Here is a 25818-nt window from a genome sequence, read left to right as displayed (position 1 = left end):
TAGAACCCCTGCACAGATATATCCCATGGCAGTTCAATGTCCAAGTGGGTTCCATGGTAATGGGAAGAGGGGCTGCCTCTGACATAAACTGATTGGCCTGCTCTTTGATCACCTCCCTCTGAAGGGGGAGCAGCCTTACCAGGCCACAAGAGATGATAGTGCAGCCACTCCTGATGAGGTCTGATCGACTAAAATCAGAAGGAAGGAGGGGGTGACCTCCCCTATCAGTGGACTTGGGGAGAGGCATGAGTGAAGAAGGGGGAGGGAAGGTGGGATTAGGAGGGGAGGAGGGAGGGGTTTATGGGGGATACAAAGTGAATAAAGTGTAATTAGTAAAAAAAAATTAAAATTAAAAAAATGTTTTCCTTGCTATGCCTTAAAGATGGAGCTGGTTTCCGCCTTCCACCTTCCCGATGGTGAGTGCTCTCTGTCACGAACAACTCCACATTTGGCTAAGGCTGAGGATCTGGCTTGCTTCCATGTATGTGGACCTATCTGCATTGCCCACGTGGCACGCCTGGGTTGGCTACCCAGAGGCTATTTAAGCTGTGGGCTGGCTTTCCCCAGGGTCCGAGGATTGTTCAAGGTTCCTGAATAAACTGCATTGAAAAAAAATAAAATAAAATAAAATAATAATCATCTCAAAAAAAAAAAACTCAGCAAAGTATACCCTTAAAAAAATGTTTTCCTGATGACTCTTATTTTTAAAAGTTTATTTTAAAACTCAAAATACAAAAAATTATTTCTAAAATGAAAAAAAACTCATAATATTATGAATTTGTCAATTGTGTCTTTTAATTCTATTACTTTCTACTTCCCACGTTTGGAAGTGTGTTATATACCTAAAATTTAAGACTATTACTTCCACCTAGTGAACTGAAACATTATTACAAAACCTTTCTCCTTTCCTATAGTAGTTTTTTGTTTGGTTGGTTTTGGTTTTTGTCCTCCAGCTTTGAATAAATAATATGGTGTAGTTTTTTATGGCTTTTGATTTAAACTTGTCTGCAGCTTTGATTTTTTTTTTTTGTGTGTGTGTGTGTGCATGCATATGACTTTTGTAAATGACATATAGATGGAATAAATTTTGTCATGGTCTTGGTAATGTAAGTGGAACCCATGATCTGTTTGTATTTATTGTAATTATAAGATACTTGAGGTTAGACTCGTCTTCCTGTAATACCTGCCTATTCATCCCATTTGTGCTATGATTCTTATGCTCCTCCCCACCCCTTATTTCATGCTTTTTTCCCTTGGGTATTTTTAACATTATTTTTGTGTAATTTTTTTAACTTGGTAGTTACAACACTTAAAAGTACTTCCTATTGGTGATTATTCTTCATAACTTATTGTGGCCTTATCACAGTTGAATATTTCATGGTACCTTTACTCATTTTCTGGACAATGAAAAAGGCTTTCAATAATTTAATTCGATGTATCTGCATATCAATTTAAAAGCTCTATTGTCTTGTATTTTAGTTTATTATACACTGTAAAGTCCACATTTTATAAGGTATTTGTTTATACAAAGATTTGCTCCCCTTCCACCTTATCTGCTCATTTCTTATAGTTCAAATTTCTATCTAGAATTGTTTATTTTTTGACAGAAGCATAAGATTATTTCTGCTCATAACTGATGTTCTTCTCCATGTTTATTTGCACAAAGTGTTTATTCAATATTTATTTCTAAGTATATTTTTGCTAGATCAATACTCTAAGTTTCTGTATTTTAAAGGCATTTTGAAATAAAACACATGGTTTGTGTGGGAAGTCAAACAATCTTCATGTATTATTTTGTTAAAGAATTCAAAGGTAATTGAAATTGCTTGTTTGAGGGTGTAACTTTATTTTTCTTTTTCTTTGATTTTGTTACTATACTGGTATATGACAAATATATGTTCTATTATAGTCATTTCATTTGAGGTTCTTAGAGATTTGGGGACTCATGAATAGAGATTGATTTACACTAGACTCTCTTTTTATTACAATTTATTAACTTTGTATCCCAGTTATAGCCTCCTCCCTCAGCCTCCTCCCAGTCCCGCCCTCCCTCCCTTTTTTTCTCCCATGCCCCTTCCCCAGTCCACTAACAGGGGAAGTCCTCCTCCCCTTCCCTCTGACCCTAGCCTATCAGGTCTCATCAAGACTGGTTGCATTGTCTTCCTCTGTGGCCTGGTAAGGCTGCTCCTCCCTCAGGGGGAGGTGATCAAAGAGCCAGCCACTGAGTTCATGTCAGAGATGGTCCCTATTCCACTCACTAGGGATCCCACTTGGACACTGAACTGCCATGGGCTATATATGTGCAGGGGTTCTAGGTTATCTCCATGCATGGTTCTTGGTTGGAGTACCAGTCTCAGAAAAGACCCCTGAAAGACTCTACCCAGAGGGTATTAAAACAGATGTTGAGACTCATAGCCAATCTTTGGGCAGAGTGCAGGGAATCTTATGAGAGAAGGGGGAGATAGAAAGACCTGGAGAGGACAGGAGCTCCACAAGTAGAACAACAGAACCATACTAGAGTCTTTTTGTCTCTCCACATTACAGTCTACCCTGCTTTCCACTTTAGAATGATTACTTAGATGTTTGTTCTCTCTTGCTTTCTCTCTCTCTCTCTCTCTCTCTCTCTCTCTCTCTCTCTCTGTGTGTGTGTGTGTGTGTTTGTGTGTTTCTAGAGATGAACCCCGGCTCAGTGTACTTGCTAGGCAAGCTATACTTTGCTGGAGCTATGCTTCTTGCCCCTGACCTGTATGGATTTTAGTGGCTCTGTGGTGGCTAATCATGGTTGTCAACTTAACTACATCTGGAATCAACTAAAACCCAAGCAGCTGGACACACCTGTGAGGGATTTTCTTGACTGCACCACTTGAGGTGTAAAGCTACACCCTAAATTTTTATGCTTTAGTTTGGAAGCCCACCCTATATCTGAACCCCTCCTTCTGGTAGTAACCCACATAAAGTACATGGGCATTACTTTCTGCCTGCTTTCTCTCACTCCCTCTGGTAAGTTTTTCTATCTCCTTTTAGAGGTATTCCTCTGCTAGTATAGAGTTTACTTTCTTCCAAATACATTCAAGTGCAGACTAGAGACCAGCTAAGACATCCAGTCTCATGAAATGAACAACTACAGAATAGCATAATAACTGGTCTTTATTTTGGAAGAACAGCCATTGTCGAACTATAGCCTGTAAATAATTTATAATTTCCAAAAAACATATATTTTCTTTTTTGGAAACCACTTGAATTTGCTATATTCTCTGACAAAAATCAGTATTCCTATGTCTTATTGCTTCTGCTTCTTTGGAGAACCATGACTAATCCAAAGAAGTGGACCCTCAGAATAAAATTCTGAAATTGGACTGTTCATATATCATATACGGTTTTGGTTTCCTTGAAACAGTGTTTACTAAGTAGCTCTGACTCTCCTGGAACTCATTATATATCCCAGGCTGTACCCAAATTCATGACAATTCTTTTGCTTTGATCTTCCTATTTCTGGAATTACAGATGTTTGACATTGTGACTGGCTATGGATAATAGTCTTTTTTGAGAAGAAATGGAATATGTAATATTCACTCCATGAAATGATATCACAATTACTTATTTCATCACCAGAAAATAAAATGTAGGTGGGAGGCCAGGAAATGAAGGTGTTTGAGTGGCATGGACACTTAGTGTTTATGATAATAAAGCTTCTAATAAAACTGTCAGAGTATCCTGGCATGTTATTATAGCTTTGGAAATGACACATAAGGAAAATTACATTAAGAGCATGAATATAAAAGGAAGAAGCTGAATTAAAGAACAAGGAGTTCTTCAAAGGAGGCTTGAGAGAGAAGTCCCTCGCGTCTCATAGTTGCACATTATCACGTTGTTCCATTACATTGGAGAGGTTGATTGGGTTAGTAATTGCATGATCTCTAGAAATGTAATAGATATGGAACCTAAAATATGCCTCTTGATATACAGAAGGCCTATTAGTTACTGTTATCATTTAAATATGAGAATGAATTGATTATACTACTACCTAAAATTAAAAAAAATGATGGCAAGTACATCTGTAAGATACTATGCACAGATGGGTAAGGGGTGGATATTGAAAGTGGAAAGGGGATCAAGTTTCTATGCTATTCCTGTAAAGCTCATATAATCACCTACTTATACACAAACACGTAAAAATCATTGTTAGTGTCATGGTTAAGTATCATCAGTTTGACAAGATCTAGAATTAGCTGCAGATAAGCCATTAGGTAAGTATGCCTGGGATGTATCATCTAGATTGTGTTAATTGAGGTGAGAGGCACCATTCAGTGTTCTGGGGTCTATGGCTGAATAAAATGGAAGAAGCAAACTAACCATGAGTGCTCACCATCAGCCTCTGCTTCCTTGTTGTGAATGCAATAGGACCTTTCTCAAGCCCCTGCCATCGGGACTTAACCTCCCATGATGGACTGTCTTCCGTAAATGTGAGCCAACAGAAACTCTCCTTGCACAAGTTCCTTTTGCAGGCTATTTTGTTGAAGCAATGAGACAAGCAATTGACACAGGGAGTAAATCTTTTTGACTATTACAGTTTGAGAAATTTCATCAGCTTCTTATGAAGAATCTCATTAATAAAATTCTTTCACCAATTATTGAGGAACTTTGTTATGTTGCTTCTGAACAGTTTCTCTCATCTTATTTAAGAAATCCAATTATGTATACTAAATGTATTCAGGGTACTTTTGTCTCTCTACTTCTTACTGTATTTCACGTTTATTTAAATATTGCTTCATTTTGAATATTTTATTCAGAGCAATTTTATTTTTATTAAATATATCTTCATATAAATGCATTGTGATCAGACTCTTTCCCTTTTCCCAAATCACCCAGATCTTTCCCACTGCTCTACCTACTCATCTACATATTCTCACACACTTTCTCAATTTAAACAACCAAAAATGAAAAATCAAAATAAACAAACAAAAAAAGAAAACCAATAAGATTAAAACAACAACAACACCAAAAAAGCACACAAACCCAGAATACCTTTTGTGATGGGCAGCTACTCTTGGACATGAGGCCTGTTCTGGACTATGCTTGATATACCCAGTGACACTCTATTGAAGAACACTGTTTTCCCCTTTACCAGAAGTGAAAATTGCAAATGACTATTTGGTTAGGTGTCAAAGGCCAGCTTAGATACCACAGAGTAAACTGAGGTGGAGCATAGAGTTGACAGCTGGGGGCCAGTACTGTGTAACTGGTGACTGATCACACAGACTTTTTTTTTTATGAGGGTAAAAGGCTTGATTCTCCAGGCTAGAACTGACTGTAACCAAGAGGGGCTGCTACTGATAGTAGCCAGTGACTAGGAAAGGAAAGGAGGAGAAAAAAAAAGTAGCCAGTGACCAGAGAAAAGGAAAGGAAAGGAGGAGAAAAAAAAGACCACATACACACACACACACACACACACACACACACACACACACACTAGATGCATGAAGCAAGAGAAGCTCTAATGAGTAAGCTCCAAGAAGCTTCAATAACTTCATATATCCATCTATACATCCATGCATACATACACATTCACATAATGGGTGAAAAAAAAGTTTCAATGAGCAAGTTCTAACAACTTTATATATGTATATACCTGTACACATATATACCTGTACACGTATATACATATACACATCTGGTGGATGGAGCAAACTCCAAAGTCTCCAACAACATTGATTTTTCTCCCACACCGTATGTATCCCAGCAAAATCTTTGAAGCAGTCCAAAAATCACAATGTAGTTCCATTCTATTTTTCTTTAAGTGAACAAATACAATGAGTATAGTTAGAAAATAAACGTTCCCAAATGCCCTCACATGACCAAAAGTTTTACATATTATTGGTGAAAAACAAATTATTCCCAAGAACTTACATACACTTGTAACTAAGCAACTTGTTATAGATTTGCAAAGTGTGGGAAAGCAAGGTAATTTTTCCAGCCAGTTTCTCTTACTGGCAGACTGCAATTTTCAGTTACAAAGAAAGAATCAATTATCTTAAAAAGTAATCTTACAAAAAGATTAAAAGAATCACAAATTTAAACTTTTATATAAAAAACCAACCTTTTCTACTTTAAATCCTTAAGGTGCACATCTACTCATTAAAATTTTTATTGAATCATATCAGGAAACTGAGGGCAAAAGGGGTACATGATATTAATCACCTTAATCACCAGCCCAGCTTCAGTGAGAGAGTCATGTCATCCAGTGCTCATTTGGGCTATTGTTCTTGCTCCTTAACCTCAAAAGGTCCCTAACTCAGCTAATCAGAGTGTACTTTTCTGAACCTCAAATTGTTCCTCAAGATTTTCTACATTAGAGCCACGGACAAAAAAAATAAAAACCATCTTAACCTAACTTTCTAAAAGTATTTAAATCAAATCAAGAATTCAGTAACATCATTAATTTATCTAAACAATATTGTTTCATGAAAATTCATCTTCATATTGATCTATAGGAAAATTGCCCAAATGAGTGACTGTCACTCAGAAAACAATTACACCAGACTATATATAGGCTGTGAGGGTCTCCCCATGCCCAATCACACCACACAAGATTTATGAGGAATATTAGCAATGACAAACACGAGAAGTCACATCAGCAGCATGAAGCAATCTGGAGATGAAGCCCTGAGGCTCTGCCTCTCCCAGGTTCATCCATTACAGCTGAGAAAAATGGTGGGCTGTCTCCTAGAAGCTCACTTGCCCACTGTAGCTCCTCTTGCATGGCCTCTGTCAGTTAAGGGTGGAATTTTGTGTCCATTCTCCATCCTCACTCCTGAAATCTTTTTCAGGCCAATTTTTAATTAATTTTGAGTCAAGGTCTTACTATGTAGCTATGGTTGACATAGAATTTACTAGGTAGACTAGACTGACCTCAGACTCTCAGAACTAAACCTGACTCTGCTTCCCAAATGCTGAAATTAAAGGTGCATGCCACACCCAGCCTGAACCAATTTTTTGTAGATTTATTTTATGTGTATGAGTATTTAGCCTAACTTTGTCTATGTACTACAGCAAACACCATGTGAGTTCCTGGTGCCCACAGAGTTCAGAAGAAGGCATTGGATTCCTTGGAATGAGAGTTACAGATGGTTCTGAGTCACCAGATGGGTGATGGGAACTGATCTTGGGTCTTTTGCAAGAACAGCAAGTGCTCTTAACCTCTCTAACCCCTAGAACAGCTTTTTTAAAAAAATATCGCTAGTTATATCTCCAGATTTGTCTCAACTTCTAAAGAAGCCATCCTGTAAGTTTGGCAGGCTTATTTGTTGCCACTGTAGTTTCTACTTCTAGAAATTTAATATGGATTTTTAAAATAGTTTTCAGTTGTTGAATAAATAAGATGCCCAATCTTGTGAACATAGTAAAAAAAAAAAAAAAAAAAAAACTACTATAATACTATAAAGTATCTCTGAAAAATTGTAGCATCTAGATCCTTAATGGGCTCTTTTTTTATTGTCCACTGGTTCTGATAATGTGGGTCTGCTTCTTTATGAACATACTTGTGTTTTAATTATGCACTAAATGTATGTGAAAAATAAAAATCTAATTTGTAGCCTTTTTATATATATATAATGTTTCTTTCGTCCAGAAAGAATTGCTTTGCTTTGTTTTGTGGTAGCTACCTAGAGGCATTAGCAAAATTGGACCACCTTAATCTGAAGGCAGGAGCTTAAGTGATTTAAAACTAAGCTTTGTTTTTTGTTTGTTGTTTATCATAAGGAAAAAAAAAAACTGAATCTTTGGGGGAGTTTTCAAAGTCAGTAACTAGTACACGGAGAAATCAAAGTTATTCGCTCAGGTGCTACACTTGAACGAATTTTGTGCACAGGGCCACAGCAGTGAGCTCTAAACCACTTGTGCTGAGCCTAGACTGGCTGACACATGACATCCTAACTAATCCCGTGGACACAATTCGAGCTCTTCTTAATATGCACCCCTTATTTTCAGAAGACTAACCTGGTCTGAAGTGCACTCTAGGACTAGGAGACACCCTTATCCTTGCTAAGTGGCACAACTAAATTAGAGCTCCTCCTCCTTGTCCTTTGACCCAGGCCCCCAGCAGATCCCTTCAAGCTTGCTCCACAGCGAAAGAAAGGCGGGGCCTACGTAACAAAAGCCTTGGGCCCTAAATAGAGGCGGGGCTTCCGGGGAGGCCAGTGCGCGGCCGCAAAGCTCAACCACCGCTTTGCTCCTCCCCCCCGGGGACTGCCAAAGACACAATGGAGGAGTACCACGGGCCCTGCGATGAGGTACCGCCCCTCTGACTCCAGGAAGATCCCTGCTCACCAGGCTGTGTGGACACTGCCGGGTGGTCTCTTAATGCTGGGGAAGTTAGGATGCCGAGTCCCGTGAGCCTGGGTCTACTTCGCGGGGCCGGGATCCTTCTTGCCCTTAAGCGTCTCTGTTTTCTTGTCTAGGAGATCCTGAGGGTGGGCTGATCATCGCGATGGTCTGAGTGACCCAAAGCGCTTGGGGGGGAGGGCTATCGGTAGGGTCTCTGAGGACCCAGTAGGTTTAGGGAGGGCCTAACCTGGGATGCGTGGGCGGGCGTTGGCGAGCCCCGCCCGTTTGCAGTGCAGGCCTGAGAAACTAATCCTGTCTGTTTCCTCCACCCATTTGAGTCTTGAGCATTGCAAGATAGCTCTGTTTCGTGGGAACTCTCCCCAGGAATGGCTAAAGGAAGTGCTTTATGGATTAAAAGCCCTTGCTCACTGATTCAGGTTTCCCTAAGGCTGCACCAGAACTCCATGTTGTCGCTTATTTTCCTGTTACCGACGGAAACTCTGACTTTTCTTGGTGACCTAGTGATAGGCCCCAAGTTCAAACTGCTAGGAATGACAGATATTCCGTTTGAACCCAGATCACTGTCTTCACACTTCAGCCCTTGTTTCAAGCACTTGTATTCTGAGGCCTGTTGAAATGCAGCACAGCCTGTAAGAGTTTTCAAGGATGGAGTAAACAGATGTTTTCTGTCCAGTGGTAGCCACTGGTGAGTGATACAGGAAAATGAAAGGTTGAGACCTGGTGGAGGCACAATGTGAGATGATCCTTGTAAGGGGCTTTTGGTCTAATGGCAACTTTCAGGATGTGAGTTTCTGCAGAAGATTCTGTGTTGCAGCGAGCACGAATACTTGTAGGTCAGTGGTGGAACATACTAATGTTAGAAGTAAGGACTTTCCCCCAATTACACGGTCTCTTCCTCAAATTTACTTCCTAGCAAAGGTGCAAGGGGACCTGTTCTGCACTACTTCCTAAATACAAGTAATATCAAAAGAAATGGGAGCGGAGAAATAGCTCATTGGTAGAATGCTAGGCCCCAAGTTCCATCCCCAGTACCAGAAAAAAAGATAGAAAGCATCTGACGTTATTACTGTTAGTGAAATGTGCAGTCTTTATTTCTTAGTACAATTTTTGAAGTCAAAATGGCAATTTATCATAGGGCTAAAATAGATCTCTTTTCATAATGCCTCCAAATATTTAGATTTTTCATCCCCCCCGCCCTTTTTTAGGGTGATGGTAGAAATTTTTATAGAATAATTAATAGGGTTAAAACAGGGAAATCAGTATTTAAAACATAACTTCAGAATTTACTTATTTCAAGTAGTTTTAAGTTGCATAGCGTTTTTAAAATTAAATTTTTACTTTTTATATTGATTACAGTTTATTCACTTTGTATCCCAGCTGTACCCCCTCCCTCTTCCCCTTCCATTCCTACCCTCCCTTCCTCATCTCCTGCTATGCCTCTCTCCCAGTCCACTGATAGGGGAGGTCTTCCTCTCCTTCCATCTGACCCTAGCCTATCGCAGGTCTCATCAGGACAGGCTGCATTGTATCCTCTGTGGCCTGGTAAGGCTACCCCCTCTCCCCCACCCCACCCCCGCCCCCGCAAGGAGAAGTGATCAAAGAGCCAGCCACTGAGTTCATGACAGAGACAGTCTCTGTTCTTCCTACTAGGGAACCCACTTGGAGACTGAGCTACCATGGGCTACATCTGAGCAAGGGTTCTAGGTTATCTCCATGCATGGTCCTTGGTTAGAGTATCAGTCTCAGAATAGCATTTTTAAAACATGGAAGTGTTGCTATCCCAGTGCATCCAAAATATCTTCATGGAAATAATTCTTGTATTACCTAAAGCATCTTGGCTCATATTTCAGTTTTATCACATAACTTCCTAGTTCTGCACTAAAGGACACTTAGATGTCTTTGAAAATTGTTGTTAACCCAAGATTCTAAAAAACTTCTCCAGAAAAGTGAAAGACCTAATTCATACAATTAAAATGACATCAATTTCTAATGGCAGATTATTGCTTTAATCTTTAAGTTGGGAAGGCATTGGTTTGTCTCACATCAGTTCACAATATAACTGAAAATGACAGTTGAGCATATTCTTCTTTATAGGCCACTTTATCTAGCTGAAATGATTTCGTGTATACTGATACACACAACAGACATCATTTATATCTATCACATGATGATTTCTTAAGCTTTATAATCTGATGATTATCTAGAATGTTCTTTAGAATCACTATTGTAAAAGCACTTTTCAAAAAAGTATTTGCCTAGGCCCTGCCCAATTCTAATGGCTCTGAATCTACAGGGAGTAGGATCAGCATCCTTGCAGACCTGATGCTCCTAGCACTATGGTTTTCTGTCACTATCGCTTTCAGTTTTTTAGAACAGCTGAGGGTATCCTGTATTTTGCCATAGTTATGAATAAAGGGAAGCCTGTGCTAAAAGCAGTTTTATCATTTGTTTTCTCTTTAGGTTGGCTTCAATCCGGAGGAAGCACATAATATAGTCAAAGAGGTGAGTTTTATTTGCTGTTCTCTCAAAGAGTGTTGTGTTGATGGAAAACTTTTAAATTCTATTTTTGGTTGTTTTTCTTTTTTAATTTGTCAGGCCAAAGCTAGAAATGTTAATGTTAAAACACCAAGCTTTAAAATATGTATTCAGTCTTTGTCGGTGTGTGTGTGTGTGGTCTCTTGCATGCAGGGAGATCTAGTTGGACTTTTTCTGAAAGACACACTGAAGCTCTGTTTCACGTCTACAGAAAGAAAAGATGCTGAGGACCTTTACTGATTCTAGTGTTATCAATATAGACTATTCTGTGGATAAGGTACTGTAAGGGCACTTTAAAAGTCCAGAGTCATTCTTAACTCTGCCAGATCCTAATTAAAAAACCTGAGCTGGCTTACAAGGCAGCCTTCACTTGTGGGTGTGGTTCTTTGACCTGTGGCAAGCCCTGACTGAGTTCTGTCTGGGCAAGATTGGCTCCACCTTCTGGGCATTATGTGTGTGTGCTATTAATTCATCTGGACACAGTTCTTGACTTGCCTGATTGCACTAAGGCTATAGTCTCATCCAGATCTCAGCTACACCCTGTACAAGTAGGATTGGCTCAACGACCCAGAGGGCTAGGCAACACTAAAAACATTCCTGCATTTTAAGAGTTGAAGAATTGTGTATTAGAATACTTAATTATTTAAAATAGCCAGACTGTATTATAAAACTATAGATCTAGGAATATTTAGTTAAAATAAAATGCACATGTTTTCAGTGCCTTCACCATGTCAGCACAAGGAAAAACAATTAGAAGGGAGAAGCAGTGATAATCTTATTTTTCAAAGTAGAATGTCAAGAGAGAGTGTCTTTGGTTATTAGACATAAAGCAAAAGATGCTGGGTCTTTAGGTAGAGTCACTTTAATATATTTTCCTTAGCCAAGTTCTGAGCCATATGAAAAGACACTTGAGAGAACAAAACACTGTCTTTATTATATACAAATACAGGTTGATGTTTACAATGTGTTTTAATAACCCTTGATCAGTTCAGAACTTGCAATACTAGGTTTATGTGCACACAAGGGAAAGTTTGAGTCAGCAGGGAGAAACACAGGACAATGTGTCTCTTTGGACTGGGTGTAGATGGAAGGAGAAGTGGCAATCTAACACCAAGATGATTAGGAATGTGGTTTTTCTCAGATGGGTATGGTTGAACAATGTTGATCACTCACCAACCGTGTAACTTACTCCATCTCTGGAGGAAGGAATGATGGATGGAATAAGAGGTCAAGAATGTTAAAGACTGTGTGTGTATGTGCGTTTGTAGTTAAGTGATACTAGAAACTACTAAATTCATTTTATTTCTCCTTTGTTTCTTTTGGGTTTTTGATATAAAGTGCTATCATGTAGCCAAATTGGCCTCCAAGTTGACATACACCTGCCTCAGACTATCAAGCATTAAAATTATAGACACACACCACTGCACCCAGCTTACTAGATGCATTTTAGAGTATGAATTTTACTGAAATATAACCCAAGAATATGGTTAGCTGTATAAGTTGTTTAATTGAATAAAGTATCTCAGGTCATTACAGGTTGTTTTTGGGGAACTTGTCGCTGTTCTTCTTTGTCTTTGTTTCTTGAGTCACCTTTCTATGCCACTGAAATATTTCCAATAAGGGGCTGAACATGCTTGAAGGTACAAATACTGTTTTAAAACATTTCAGACCATCCTAAATAATTCCATAATTTCAATAGTCATTTCTGTTTTATTCCAGACTTATTTTATTCTCTTTTAATTTCACTTTTCTTTTGTTTGTTTGCTTGCTTGCTTGTTTTTGTTTGTGTTTTTTTTTTCAAGACAGGGTTTCTCTATGAAGCCTTGGTTGTCCTGGAACTTTCTCTGTAGACCAGTCTGGCCTTGAACTCACAGAGGTCCACCTGTCTCTGCCTCCCCGAGTTTGAGATCAAAGGCATGCGCCCCCACTGCTGGCTTCTTTTAATTTCTTGCTCTGAGATCTACCTGCTAATTTACTTTCACTGCTGAGCTTTTAGGGCCATTCATGAACTAGTACTAGATGACATTTTACTTAGTGAGTGGTAGAATTTCTTTAATGCTTAAAACTTCCTTAGAGAAAAATTTTATTATTTTATTATAAATGACTTAAACTCAAAACCATGTTCAATTTAGAATATCCAGAAAATACATAAAACCCAGTACTGCTTCAACAACATTTATTCAATACTTGCTGTGTGTCCATGTCCTAAGCTTTGCTCTGGGGGAATGCATAACTATTTAAACCTCTGATTCACATAGTGTCTTTCAGGGTTGATGGTAATTAGTTAGCCTAAATGCTCATTAATATTAATCAGCAGGGCTGTTGACATCCTTATAGTATTTTGTGTTGTTTGGAGCAGAATTTAAGTGGTGCTAGTAAATGACCGAAAACAACAACCACAAAAATAAACAATGGTGTGCTCATACTTTTCCATTAAGAAAAGGCCATGTGGATAGTGGAAAGGTTTTTCCCAAGGTTATTAACTTGGTAATGATAAAAACTAAGACTCTATTCTTCTGGTTTTTAGGACACTTCTTCTCCTCTGCCATGTTATTGAAATTCCAAAAGTAATTTGCCTCACTTTATTTCCATTAACCCCTTTGAATTAACATTTTATCTTTACATATTATATATTATATTATATTATATTATATTATATTATATTATATTATACCCAACTGGAGTTTTCATATTAATAATGAGCCTCTTTATAAATCTTTACTATAACCCAGTTGCAGTCAGTGAAGACACATTCATAATTGTGTGCTTTGATCTAGATTCTGAAACCAATTTTATTGTTTATTTTTCAAGCTCTATCGCCTGAAATATCAAATAGCAGCATCAACAAGTAGAGTGATAATAATAGTTATCTATGGCCTCATTCTATGCCAGTCACAGTGATTGAGAACTGGCTATTCATTTTTTCATTTCATTCCTTTTTCATCTGAGAAGATGACACTGTTCTCTCTGTAAGAATCAGGTACATAGCTCCAGGGACTTTCCTGGGGGCAATGGAGGAATGAAGAAAAAAAGAGAAGCATACAGACAGACACATGGGTAGCAAAGCCGGGATCAGGTGCAGTAAGCTTTCTGACCAAGAATCAGCAGCACCTAAGAATTTCTGCTTGTTTATTAAGTAGAGTTGAGCAAGGAGACAGGGTTATTACACACAAACGAGGAGGTGGGTTATTATATACGGCCAAATAAAGAGGCAGGCTTAGCTAATCTCTGCAGGAAGAGTCTCTGTAGTGGAGCATCCTTCAAGCTGTAAACATCTAGGAGAGAAAGCTAGAGTGGACCTTGTCTACACACTATCGACATCTGCATGTGGACCAGAGGAAGGCTTTAATACCTTTTTTGAGGCTTAACTTGGTGGGGGAAACAGGGGAGGCTTAGCCATTTTTCCCATGGGTCTGAGGCTATGGAGTCCTTGACATGGCTGTACCCCTGTCAGAAGCACACATTAGTCAGGATTTCATTCACTCTGTGCTTGCTCATTTCCCCACAGTCTGGGAAATAGTGGCTTAAAGGTGGTAAATCATTTGCTAAGAGTTCCATAACAGACTGGTATAGATCTGGCCTTCAGGCCAAGGACAGGGATATTAAAGCCATTGCTCTAAATCAGGTGTTAAAAATGCATGCAAGTAAGCAGGGAAGGTTGTTATTTGACTTTCTGTTTCTGTAGTATCTTTATTTACTATCACTGGCAGGTGTATTGCTTGTTTTGAAGCCAAGCAATTAATTATAGATCACGAATGGGATTATCATCCAGAGAACTGAACCCTAGTTTTAAACTTATCTGTTTCAAAGCCACTCTATAACCAGTTAGACCTATCTTCCCTTAATCTTCCAATCATTTTTAAATCACTTACTGGTTATGATTTGTTTTCCATGTGTTATAAATATTAGAGTTATTTTACTGGAATATCTGCTAGATTAAGCTCTGTACCACAGAGGCTTTGGCAAATTTATCTTCATATGACCTGTAATATCTCATGGGATGAGATAAGACTTGTGAAGATACTTAGAAAACATTTAAAGAGTTAGAGAACAAACATTTAGTAAATGGGGGTTTTCTGTTAGGCATTAGTGGGTGGTGCCTCGAATGAATTTCGCTTGCGGTATAAGTAAAATTTGGTTCATTTTTGGCTAATTGAGCTGTCCTCTCCTAGTGTGTTGATGGAGTCTTGGGAGGTGAAGACTATAATCAGGAAAACATCAATCAATGGACTGCAAACATAGTGGAGCAATCCATATCACATTTGGTTAAGCTGGGAAAAGCTTATAAGTACATCGGTAAGTATTGCTACGGTGTCCACCCTCACAAGTTTACATACCTTTATCTTTCTTATTTTCTCTGAATTTTGAGGATGTATCTGAATGATAGGCACTGTAGTTGAGCACTGATATTGTAGGACTCAATTCTGACATATCCCTTTAAACATAATACATGATGATGTGTTTATATATCCCTTTAAACGTAATACATAATGATGTGTAAAATGGAGGCCTGTCAGGTTAAAGCACTTTAAACTGCTTGCCCTTTGTAGCATCAGTTCTCTTTGTCTACTGAGACCCTTCAGTGCTGTCTTCCCCTTAGAGACCCCTGTATAGACCTCTGTATAGACCTGTGAAGAACAGCACACCAAGTACAAAGTGAAGTATTCCCTGCATTGTTGTCTGAAATCTGTTAATGGTACAGAGCACACAAATTTGGTCTGAATTTTTCTGCACTGCAATTGCTGGTGGTTATAGTAATGGTCCACGAAATGGCTGAATCCCATAAAGGTTATGGTGGTAAATATTCAAAATAGAAGACTATTTCAGTGTAGTAGCTCAATTATTTTATGTTACTTTTTTTTCTTCTTTTAGAGTTCTAATACAAACACATCAACTTTGATTCCTTTCCTTTTTCAGTAACTGTCATTCTATGACTTTCTTTGTAGTGACCTGTGCAGTGGTCCAGAGAAGTGCATTTGGTTTTCACACTGCCAGCTCCTGTTTTTGGGATACTACATCTGATGGTAAGAGACTTTAAATGAATTTACCTAGAATCAAAAGTCCAGCAAAATCAGTCAGGGCTTTACTTAAAGTCATGTAGCTCTACTTAAAGTCTGAAAAGATTGTATCAATAAAATTGCTTTGTACCTATTCACAAGGACAATTTTATCCTAGTTTGAAATGTGGAGATACAATAAGTTGGAGGAAATATTACTAAAAGCTGTAAGTGTTCATGCATGCTCAGGTGAAAGCTGTGTGTGCGTGTTCCTTTGTGTCTGGTAAATCTGATGTTTTGCTAGTATATCAAAGTCCTCTTCTTGTATGCTTTCAGGTACCTGTACCGTAAAATGGGAGAACCGCACGATGAACTGCATTGTTAATGTTTTTGCGATTGCAATTGTCCTGTAACCCACTAAATATTTTGGGTTAAAGCCATTAACTTAAATTTGTAAGTGTATCCTTTCTAAAAAGAGTAATGATTAGTTATTAATGTACTAGATGACAAGTGTGCAATATGCTTCAAAGCTAGCAACAAAAAACTGAATATTGTAAGCAGAAGTCTAGTATATAGGAAGTTGGCAGATTATCTAGTATGCTATACTACACAATAGTATAGCATATACTACATAATATACTACATAAGAGTATAGCATACTATTTAAAGATATAAATGTTAGCCAAAAATTAATGCAAAAATATAAACTGACAAGAATCTTATATTTATACAAGCCTTTCACTAGCATTATGTACCTACAGAGATGGGAAAAATCTATTTAGATATGACATTATCTTTAACAGGGATAAATATGTGAACAAAGAAGCTGCAAGGATAAATGCAAAGTAAAGTACAGGAATTATCCTTTCAGGTTTATTTTAATTTTTTTTCTCATGGAATTGTTCATGGAAAGTAATTTTGACAACCTCCCCCCACACCCACTCCTGCATCAAATGTTATGGTAGCAACTGTGACTAATTTGTTTCTTTTTCCTAAAAACTGGCAAATCCATTTATTTTTCTTGTCAATTTCTTACTTTACACTTGAGGTAGAATTAAATCTGATAAACAGATCTCCTGGGTAAGCAAAATTAGTTAAGTATGTGATTGACAGTATATGACTCCAATAACTGCCTTACAATTCATTCCTTCCATGAGGGACAGGTATCTATTGAATGTGTGGTCTGCATCTTTCCCTGCCAGGCAGACAACTCATGGCATGGTATTCAACTGTTAAGTTTCTTTTGGCAGCTATTCAGTGGGGAAATTGGTGTTTATGTTTGAAGGAGAATAAAAGAAAGAAAGGAAAAATGTCTGGCCCTCCATAGAGAACTAACCAAAAGGAAAGCACTAATTGGGGACAGAATTATAGATAATAATTTTAAGGGTTGCTTCTGGCAAAGTAAAATACATAAAATATGCAACTCTTACTTAAAGGCCTTATATCAGTAGTCTTAGCTATACAGTAATAAATTTTATCATTGCGTTAGTTACAACTCTGTGTGAATAATTTAAAAAACTTACGTGGAGTTAGGACAAATGGAGTAGAATATACATTAAAAGTGAACAATCATTAGCAGGCTATCTAATATCTCAGGGTTTATGAAATATCATTAAATTTATTTTAAAAAATCAAAGACAAATATTAGGGTACACAGCTGGCCACCAAATGCAAAGTCAGTCTGCCATTTAACCTTGAAAATGAAATCATTTTTGCATATTATCACTGATACCCAATCCATGTAAGCACTGAAATCACGATTCATTGAATTTTTAGGGTAAAGAGGAGCTTAGAGTGGTAACAATATTAAGACAAGATTCTCATATGAGTGCTACACATGGTTGACATTTTGCTGAATAACTGTAATGTCAAGAATGCAAAGATAGGTTTTAATGTGGCTTTGACACATCAGGTTTAATGTGGCTTTGACCTGTAGCTTTGACACATCAGAAATTCTTTGTCTTTACCTTTATGTTACTTTATGCTGCTGGCTCTTGTGCCTCTGGAGATAATAACAGTGACCAAACTATCTGTGCAGTTAAGGCTTATTTTTTGATTATTGAAGTCTCATTTTAAAATAATCAGATCATACCTCGTGAGCTTGCTGTCTGCTATTTCTAGTTAATACATAATAAAGACTATCTTACTGTGCTGTACATTTGGCTCTGGTTGATCATTTAGTGGTCAGAAAATCAGGATAAATGGAAGAAAATGAAAGTGGGACCATGTAAATACATTACAAAAGATTAATATATTAAAAGGGCAACACGTGGATCTGAAGCAGGAAGATCAAGAGCGTGAGGCCATACTCAGCTACCAGGCAGAACTGTGTCTCAAAATCATTGCTACCCATATCTTCTCTTTACCATTACAATATAAGCAATAGCTTCTGTTCCATTCATTTTATTTATGATTTTTAACACAAGGTTTTTCTTAGTGTAAAATATATTCTATAACCACCTTTGAACTTTAATGATTATTTTTTAGCAAGTAATATTATTTTTCAAATTGCAAATGCACTGTTGTTTAATTTTAAAAATTAGTGACTTTACGTAAAATAAGTGTATTCACATGTAAACACTAAGTGTGGTTTTTGGAAAGCTATAATTTTGTGTTTGTAATGACCTAATAGACTGCCTAAATAATGGCAACATCTCATTACACTTGCTCCTGTAAAGAGCACTTTTCTGTTCTTTTTCCCAAGTTGGGTGTTACTTGATTATGCGTCCCTGAATGGGTTTCCACTGCCTGTGTTCATCATTGCAATTTCTAGTGATCTTAGGATGATTTTAGGTTTGCATTTTCCGAGTTTGAGTAAAAATAGCTACATGTTCTTGATAATAGTTATTAAAAAGAATGAGAAGATATATGACTATTTAAGGAGAAGTGATTAAGTCTCTTCTATGGCACACACAAAAGCAAAATTTAAAGATGAATTGAAACTCTTTCCTCACGTGTTGCAATCTGTCCAAGGTGAATTTGTTTTATAATTCAAAAGGGGAAGCTATGTTTGTGACTGAAACGTCTATGTCCTATGTGTTGAATAGTTCTGTAAAGTTCCATTTCTACCTTTTACAGTGAATCTTTCAAGTCAGCATACAAAGTCATGGGTTTCTTTATGGCATTGTCATACATGTGTGTCATGCTACGTTCATCTTTGTCTGATACTTTCATTGTTCACCCATCTTTCTCCCTACCTCATGCTGTTTCCTTTCCTCTTCTGCTAATCCTTCCTCCATTCATGTTCCATGTATTCAATGCAATAATCTTTTTTTTCCAGAATTTCTTTTTTTTAATTCTTTTTAAATTTTTTTTAATTTTTATTGTTTATATTAATCACAGGTTATTTATTTTGTATTCCAGCCATAGCCCCCTCCCTCATTCCCTCCCAATCCCACCCTCCTTCCTTCATCTCCTCCCTGCCCCTTTCCAAGTCCACTGATAGGGAGGTCCTCCTCCCCTTCCATCTGACCCTAGCTTATCAGGTCTCTTCAGGACTGGCTCTTCTGTGGCCTAGCAAGGCTGCTTCTCCCTCAGAGGAGCGGGGGGGGGGGAGATAGAAGAACTCGCCATTGAGTTCATGTCAGAAATAGTCCCCGTTCCCCTTACTAGAGAACCCACTTGGATACTGAGCTACCATGGGCTATATCCAGGCAGGGGTTCTAGGTTCTATGCAATGATCTTAAACATTCATCCCTTATAAGGTTTATTCTTTATTTTATAGAGAATTGAGTCATTGAGCTTCTGCTGCTCATTGGCAAGCATCCTACCACTGAACTATATCTCTAATGAAGGGCTGTAGCAGATCAAAGCATGGCAAACACAGGATCGAAAATGGCAAACATGGAGCTAGCATACTTTGCCCTTTTCCCTCCCCCTCCCTTGCTCTAAGCCATTAGATTACATTCCTAATGCCAGACACCAAGTTCTCTTCCCTAATTTGGCCACTTTGTTATGCCTGACTCATTCCTGAAGCTGACCACTAAGGTTCAGCTACCAAAACATCAAGGCCCAGCTCTCACATTTCATTATTTTGACTATCCCAGTTAGATTACCCAATCAGAATTTACCAACTCATCCTAACACAGACCTTCCTCCTTTTGCTCTTTAATATTTTAATTGTTTATATTAATTACAATGTTTTTTCACTTTGTATGCCAGCTGTAGCCCCTCCTTCACTCCCTCCCAATCCGTCCTCCCTCCTTTATCTCCTCCCATGCCCCTCTCCAAGTCCACTGATAGGGGAGGTCCTCCTCTTCCATCTGAACAGAGCCTATCAAGTCTTATCAGGATTGGCTACATTGTCTTCCTCTGTGGTTTGGCAAGGGTGCTCCCCCCTTTGGGAGAGGTGATCAAAGAGCCAGCCACTGAACTGACAGAGACAGTCCCTGTTCCACTTAATAGACAACCCACTTGGACACTGAGCTGCCATGGGCTACATCTGTGGAGGGGTTCTAGGTTGTCTCCATGAATGGTCCTTGGTTAGAGAATCAGTAACAGAAAAGACCCCTGAGCCCAGAATTTTTGGTTCTGTTGCTCTCCTTGTGGAGCTACTGTCCCCTCCAAATCTTACAATCTCCCCCTTCTTTCATAAGATTCCCTGTGCTCTGCACAAAGTTTGGCTATGAGCCTCAGTATCTGCTTGAATACACTTCTGGGTAGAGTCTTTCAGAGGCTCTCTGTGGTAGGCTCCTGTCCTGTTTCCTGTTTTCTCCCTTTTCTGATTTCTGTCCTGTTTGCCTTTCTGAGTGAGGATTGATCATCTTAACCTGGGTCCTCCCCCTTGCTTAGCTTCCTTAGGTATACAAATTTTATTATGTTTATCCTACATTTTATGTCTAATATCCACTTATAGGTGAGTATATACTGTGTGTGTCTTTCTCCTTCTGGGATACCTCACTCAGGATGATCTTTTCTAGATCCCACCATGTGCCTGCAAATTTCATGATTTCCATGTTTTTAATTGCTGAGTAGTATTCCATTGTGTAAAAGTACCACAATTTCCATTCCTCAGTTGAGGGGCATCTGGGTTGTTTCCAGGTTCTGGCTATTACAAATAAAGCTGGTAAAAACATGATTGAGCAAATGTCCTTGTTGTGTACTTGAGCATATTTGGATATATGCCTAGGAGTGGTATAGCTGGGTCTTGAGGTGGCACTATTCCTAATTGTCTGAGAAAGTGCCAGATTGATTTCCAAAGTGGTTGTACAAGTTTACATTCCCACCAGCAATGGGGGAGTGCCCCCCTCTCTCTCCAGCATGTATTGTGCCTTGAGTTTTTGATCTTAGCCATTCTGATGGGTGTAAGGTAAAATCTCAGGGTCGTTTTGATTTACATTTCCCTGATGACTAAGGACATTGAGCATTTCTTTAAGTGTTTCTCTGCCATTCTATATTCCTCTACAGAGAATTCTCTCTTTAGCTCCGTACCCCATTTTTAATTAGATTACTTGATTTGTTGCTTTTTAACTTCTTGAGTTCTTTATATATTCTGGACTTTAGCCCTCTGTCAGATACAGGGTTGGTGAAGATCCATTCCTAGTCTGTAGGCTGTTGTTTGTTCTGATAACAGTGTCCTGTCCTATGCTTTACAGAAGCTTTTCAGTTTCATGAGGTCCCATTTATTGAATGTTGATCTTAGTGCCTGTGCTGTTGGTGTTCTCTTCAGGAAGTTGTCATCTGTGCCAATGAGTTCTAGGTTCTTCCCCACTTTTTCTTCTAACAGATTTAGTGTGTCTAGTTTTATGTAGAGGTCTTTGATCCACTTGGACTTTAGTTTTGTGCAGGATGATGAATATGGATGTATTTCCATTTTTCTACATGTAGACATCCAGTTAGATCAGCACCATTTGTTGAAGGTGCTATCTTTTTTCCATTGTATGGTTTTGGCTCCTTTGTCAAAAATCAACTATCTGTAGGTGTGTGGGTTTATTTCTGGGTCTTCTATTTGATTCCATTGATCTACCATTCTGCTTCTATGCCAGTACAATGCAGTTTTTATTACTGTTGCTCTGTAGTACAGCTTGAGAACAGGGATGGAGATACCTCCAGATGATCTGTTGTTGTACAGGATCGTTTTAGCAACTCTGGGTTTTTTTGTTTTTCTATATGAAGTTACGATTTGTTCTTTCAAGGTCTGTAAGGAATTGTGTTGGTATTTTGATGGGAATTGCATTGAATCTGTAGATTGCTTTTCGCAGGATGGCCATTTTTACTATGTTAATCCTACCAATCAGTGAGCATGGAAGATCTTTCCAACTTCTGATATCTTCTTCTATTTCTTTCTTCAGAGACTTGAAGTTTATTTTTTTTTTCGAACAGGTCTTTCACTTGCTTGGTTAGAGTCACACCAAGGTACGTTATGTTATCAAGGTGATACAAATCGGAAAGGAAGAAGTCAGAGTTTCACTATTTGCAGATGATATGATATGAGTGACCCCAAAACCAGAGAACTCCTTCAGCTGATAAACACCTTCAGCAAAGTGGCTAGATACAAAATTAACTAAAAAAAAAAAAAAAAAATTCAGTAGCCCTCCTGTATACAAAAGACAAATGGGCCAATAAAGAAATTAGGGAAACAACACCCTTCGCAATAGCTCCCTTTCCCTCTTAAAATTAACACTCGCAAAGACATTTCCTGCTGTTACTGCCTGATTCAGGGTTAACCACCTTGTCTCTTTGCCTTGCTTAATTAAAGTGTCTCTTTGTGTTTGGTTTGTGCTTGGAAATTGGAATTTGGGTGTGGTCGATGCTTAATCCAAGAACCAGAGGGGAGGACCCTGAAGTAAGTGGGTCCAAACACCTAGCCCTGTTCTCAGGGCTTATTGCTTTATGTGTATGGGTGTTTTGCCTACAAGGGTATCTGCACACTGCTTGCATGCCTGCCAGTGCCTGTGGAAGCCCAAAGAGAGTGTCAGTTCCCTCAGAACTGGAGTTAGAGACAAGTTGAGAGCTACCATGTACATGCATGGAATCTAACCTTGATCCTCTTTACAAGAGCCACCAGTGCTCTTAAAGGCTGAACCATCTCTCTAACCCCTGTTTTTACTTTTACTTTTGAGACAGGGTCTCCTTCTGGAGGCTCTAGGAATCTTTCCCCTGCATTTTCTTTTTTTCTGGAGGCTAATTGCATTTTGTGATGAAAATGGTGGTCCCAGGGATACCAGCTTTTATCGTCAAAGCCAGTAGAAATTGATGATTCATATAAAACTACAGAAAAAAAAGAAAAAAAAACCTTACCATAATTTTGGATTAAGCTGACCCCTTAACATTGATTAGATTAGCTCAGTTCCATAGTTTCTAATAGTTCTAGGCTTCTGCTGGACCCTCCAGCCACAGCCAAGCAACCACCATTGATTGTATAATGTGGTCACACATACTTCTACCAATAGTCGATGAGCAGAGAGAATGGAATGAAATCAGCTACAGTGTGGGCTTAAGGCCAAGTCAATACTGTGTGCAGCTGCTATACTTGTCACCATGCTAATGGGGACCATATATTCAACAGAATTAATGACCAATGAATCACTAGTAGTTTTTTTTTTGTTTGTTTGTTTGTTTGTTTGTTTTTATGGAGGTGACTCGTTCCTTTGTCTCAGTGCTACAGAACTAGTAGTGTGGCTCACAAATGGAAAAGGCAAATAAGGCTCTTGAATAGTGTCTACAAAGCAAATTAAAAGATGAAAATAATACCAGGGATGGTGTTGCACAAATGAAGTAAGCTAAAGCAGTAGGACTGCAAGTCTGAGACTTTCCTAGCTATGTAATGTGTTGCAGGTCAGTCTGAGCTACATAAAAAGACTCTCAAAATCAAACAAACAAACAAAAAAGAAAGCCAGAGGGTCCACCAAGAGGACAAGGGATAAATTGCATTCTGCAAATTACTTAGGTGAAATAGTTAAACAATGACTAACTTTTTACTTTTTACTTTTATATTAATTACAGTTTATTCACTTTGTAATCCATCTCTAGCCCCCTGCCTCATTCCCTCCCAATCCCACCCTCCCTCCCTCTTCTCTTCCTATGCCCTTCCCTCAGTCCCCTCAGAGGGAGGTCCTCCTCCCCTTCCATCTAACCAGAGCCTATCAGATCTCATCAGGACTGGCTACATTGCATTTTTCTGTGGCCTGGTAAGGCTGCTCTCCTTTCAGGGACAGGTGGTCAAAGAGCCAGCCACTGAGTTCATGTCAGAGACAGTCCCTGTTCCTCTTACTAGGAAACCCACTTGGATACTGAGCTGCCATGGGCTACATCTGTGGAGGGGTTCTAGGTTATCTCCATGCATGGGTCTTGTTTGGAGTCTCAGTTTCAGAAAAGACCCCTGTGCCCAGATGGGAACTCCTGTATCCTCCAGGTTTTTCTATCTCCCCTTCTTTCTGGTGCTTTCTTAGACAATTAGAAATAATGCTTCCTCAAGTTCCAGTTATATCACTCCTAGGCATATATCCAAAAAGGATCAAGTACACACAAAGACATTTGCTTAACCATGTTTGTACCAGCTTTATTCGTAATAGCCAGAACCTGGAAACAACCTAGATGTCCCTCAGTTGAGGAATGGATACAGAAATTGTGGTACGTTTACACAATTGAATACTACTCAGCAATTAAAAACGAGGAAATCATGAAATTTGTGGGCAAATGTTGGGATCTAGAAAAAAAATCGTCCTGAGTGAGGTATCCCAGAAGCAGAAAGACACACATGGTTTATACTCACTGATAAGTAGATATTAGACATATAATGACTAACTTTTAAAAGAATTCAAATAGAATGCATGAATATATTTTATGCAAAACAATGTAATATAGTACTATAATAGTCTAACAAATGATGTTACTTCCATATTGTCTTCTCTTTTTCCTCCATATCTGAAGCTAGTCCCAAAGGGTCAAAACTGGTATTTTTGTTGTACATGATTCAGGCTATTTTGCATTGATAGAAATATAGGAATTTATTATTTTAAAGTTAAATGTGATATATAACTGTAGATTGCTCTTTTTGACATTATTTTTATTTAAAACTTCTTCACTTTATATCTCAGCTGTAGCCACCTCCCTCATCTCCTGGTCCCACCATACAACCCTCTTTGCCCCTATTACTCTCCCCTGGTCCACTGATAGGGAAAGTCCTCCTCCCTTGCTGTCTGACCCCAGCTTATCATGTCCCGTCATGATTGCCTGGATCTTCTTCCTCTGTGGGCTGGCTAAGTCACCCCACTAGGAGCAAGTAATCAAAAAGCAAGCAACCAAGTTCATGTCAGACAAAGTGCCTGCTCTCCTTACTAGGGACCCCACATGGAGACTGGGCTGTCTATGGGCTACACCTGAGCAGGGTCTAGGTCATCTCCCTTCATGGTCCTTGGTTGGTGTATCAAATTGCTCTTTTTTAAAAGTCATTAAATGTCAGGTTGAAGATATGGCTCAGTGGATCAGAGCACAAGATGCTCATCCAGAAGACCCTGTTTCAACTCCCTGCACCCACATGGCAGCTCTCAACTGTCTGTAACTCCAGTCCCACTTACCCAATACTCTCTTCTGGCCTCCATGGATTCCAGGTATGTGCATGGTGCACATACATACATGCAGAGAAAACACCCACACAGAGAAAATAGAATAAGTAAATAAGTAAATAGGAATAAGTAAATCCTAAAAAATAAAACAAGAATTTTAAACGTTTTATTTGGTGGGGGGAGGGGCCCATGTGTGCCCCAGCACATTTGGAGGTCTGATGACAACTTGTGGGAATTGGTTCCCAGGGATCAATGTCAGCTTATAAGGCTTGAGAGCAACCACAGCCATCTCACCCACACAAAGTTGCCAATTTTATGTCATACTCTACTTATGGATTTTTTTTCTTGTCAGTTTATGAATCCTCTTTGTTGATCTTAGGTAATAGTTCATGTACTCTGAACATTTAGGCTGTGTCCCATGTTCCTCTCTCTGTCTCT

At 38.7% G+C, this 25818-nt stretch overlaps 1 protein-coding gene across 1 annotated transcript; it reads left to right on the top strand.

Annotated features, from left to right (window-relative positions):
* The first annotated feature begins 8137 nt into the window (after window positions 1-8137).
* Dynlt3 (dynein light chain Tctex-type 3) lies at window positions 8138-18030 on the top strand. Its single transcript, XM_021662592.2, has 5 exons — window positions 8138-8288; window positions 10804-10845; window positions 15051-15174; window positions 15825-15902; window positions 16211-18030. Exons 1-5 carry the CDS (start codon window positions 8259-8261, stop codon window positions 16285-16287), a joined length of 351 nt encoding a protein of 116 aa, XP_021518267.1. The 5' UTR covers window positions 8138-8258; the 3' UTR covers window positions 16288-18030.
* Window positions 18031-25818: the final 7788 nt, after the last annotated feature.

This window comes from Meriones unguiculatus, chromosome X (assembly GCF_030254825.1).
Source record: "Meriones unguiculatus strain TT.TT164.6M chromosome X, Bangor_MerUng_6.1, whole genome shotgun sequence".
NCBI lineage: Eukaryota > Metazoa > Chordata > Mammalia > Rodentia > Muridae > Meriones > Meriones unguiculatus.
Note: the sequence above shows the minus strand (reverse complement) of the source record. Positions and strands in the feature narration are given on the sequence as shown.

Coding starts and splice junctions, on each gene's coding strand:
- Dynlt3 (XM_021662592.2), top strand. CDS start 8,259: ATGGAGGAGTACCACGGGCCCTGCGATGAG. Junction 15,175..15,824: donor AAAAGCTTATAAGTACATCG/GTAAGTATTGCT, acceptor CTTTCTTTGTAG/TGACCTGTGCAGTGGTCCAG. Junction 15,903..16,210: donor TTGGGATACTACATCTGATG/GTAAGAGACTTT, acceptor GTATGCTTTCAG/GTACCTGTACCGTAAAATGG.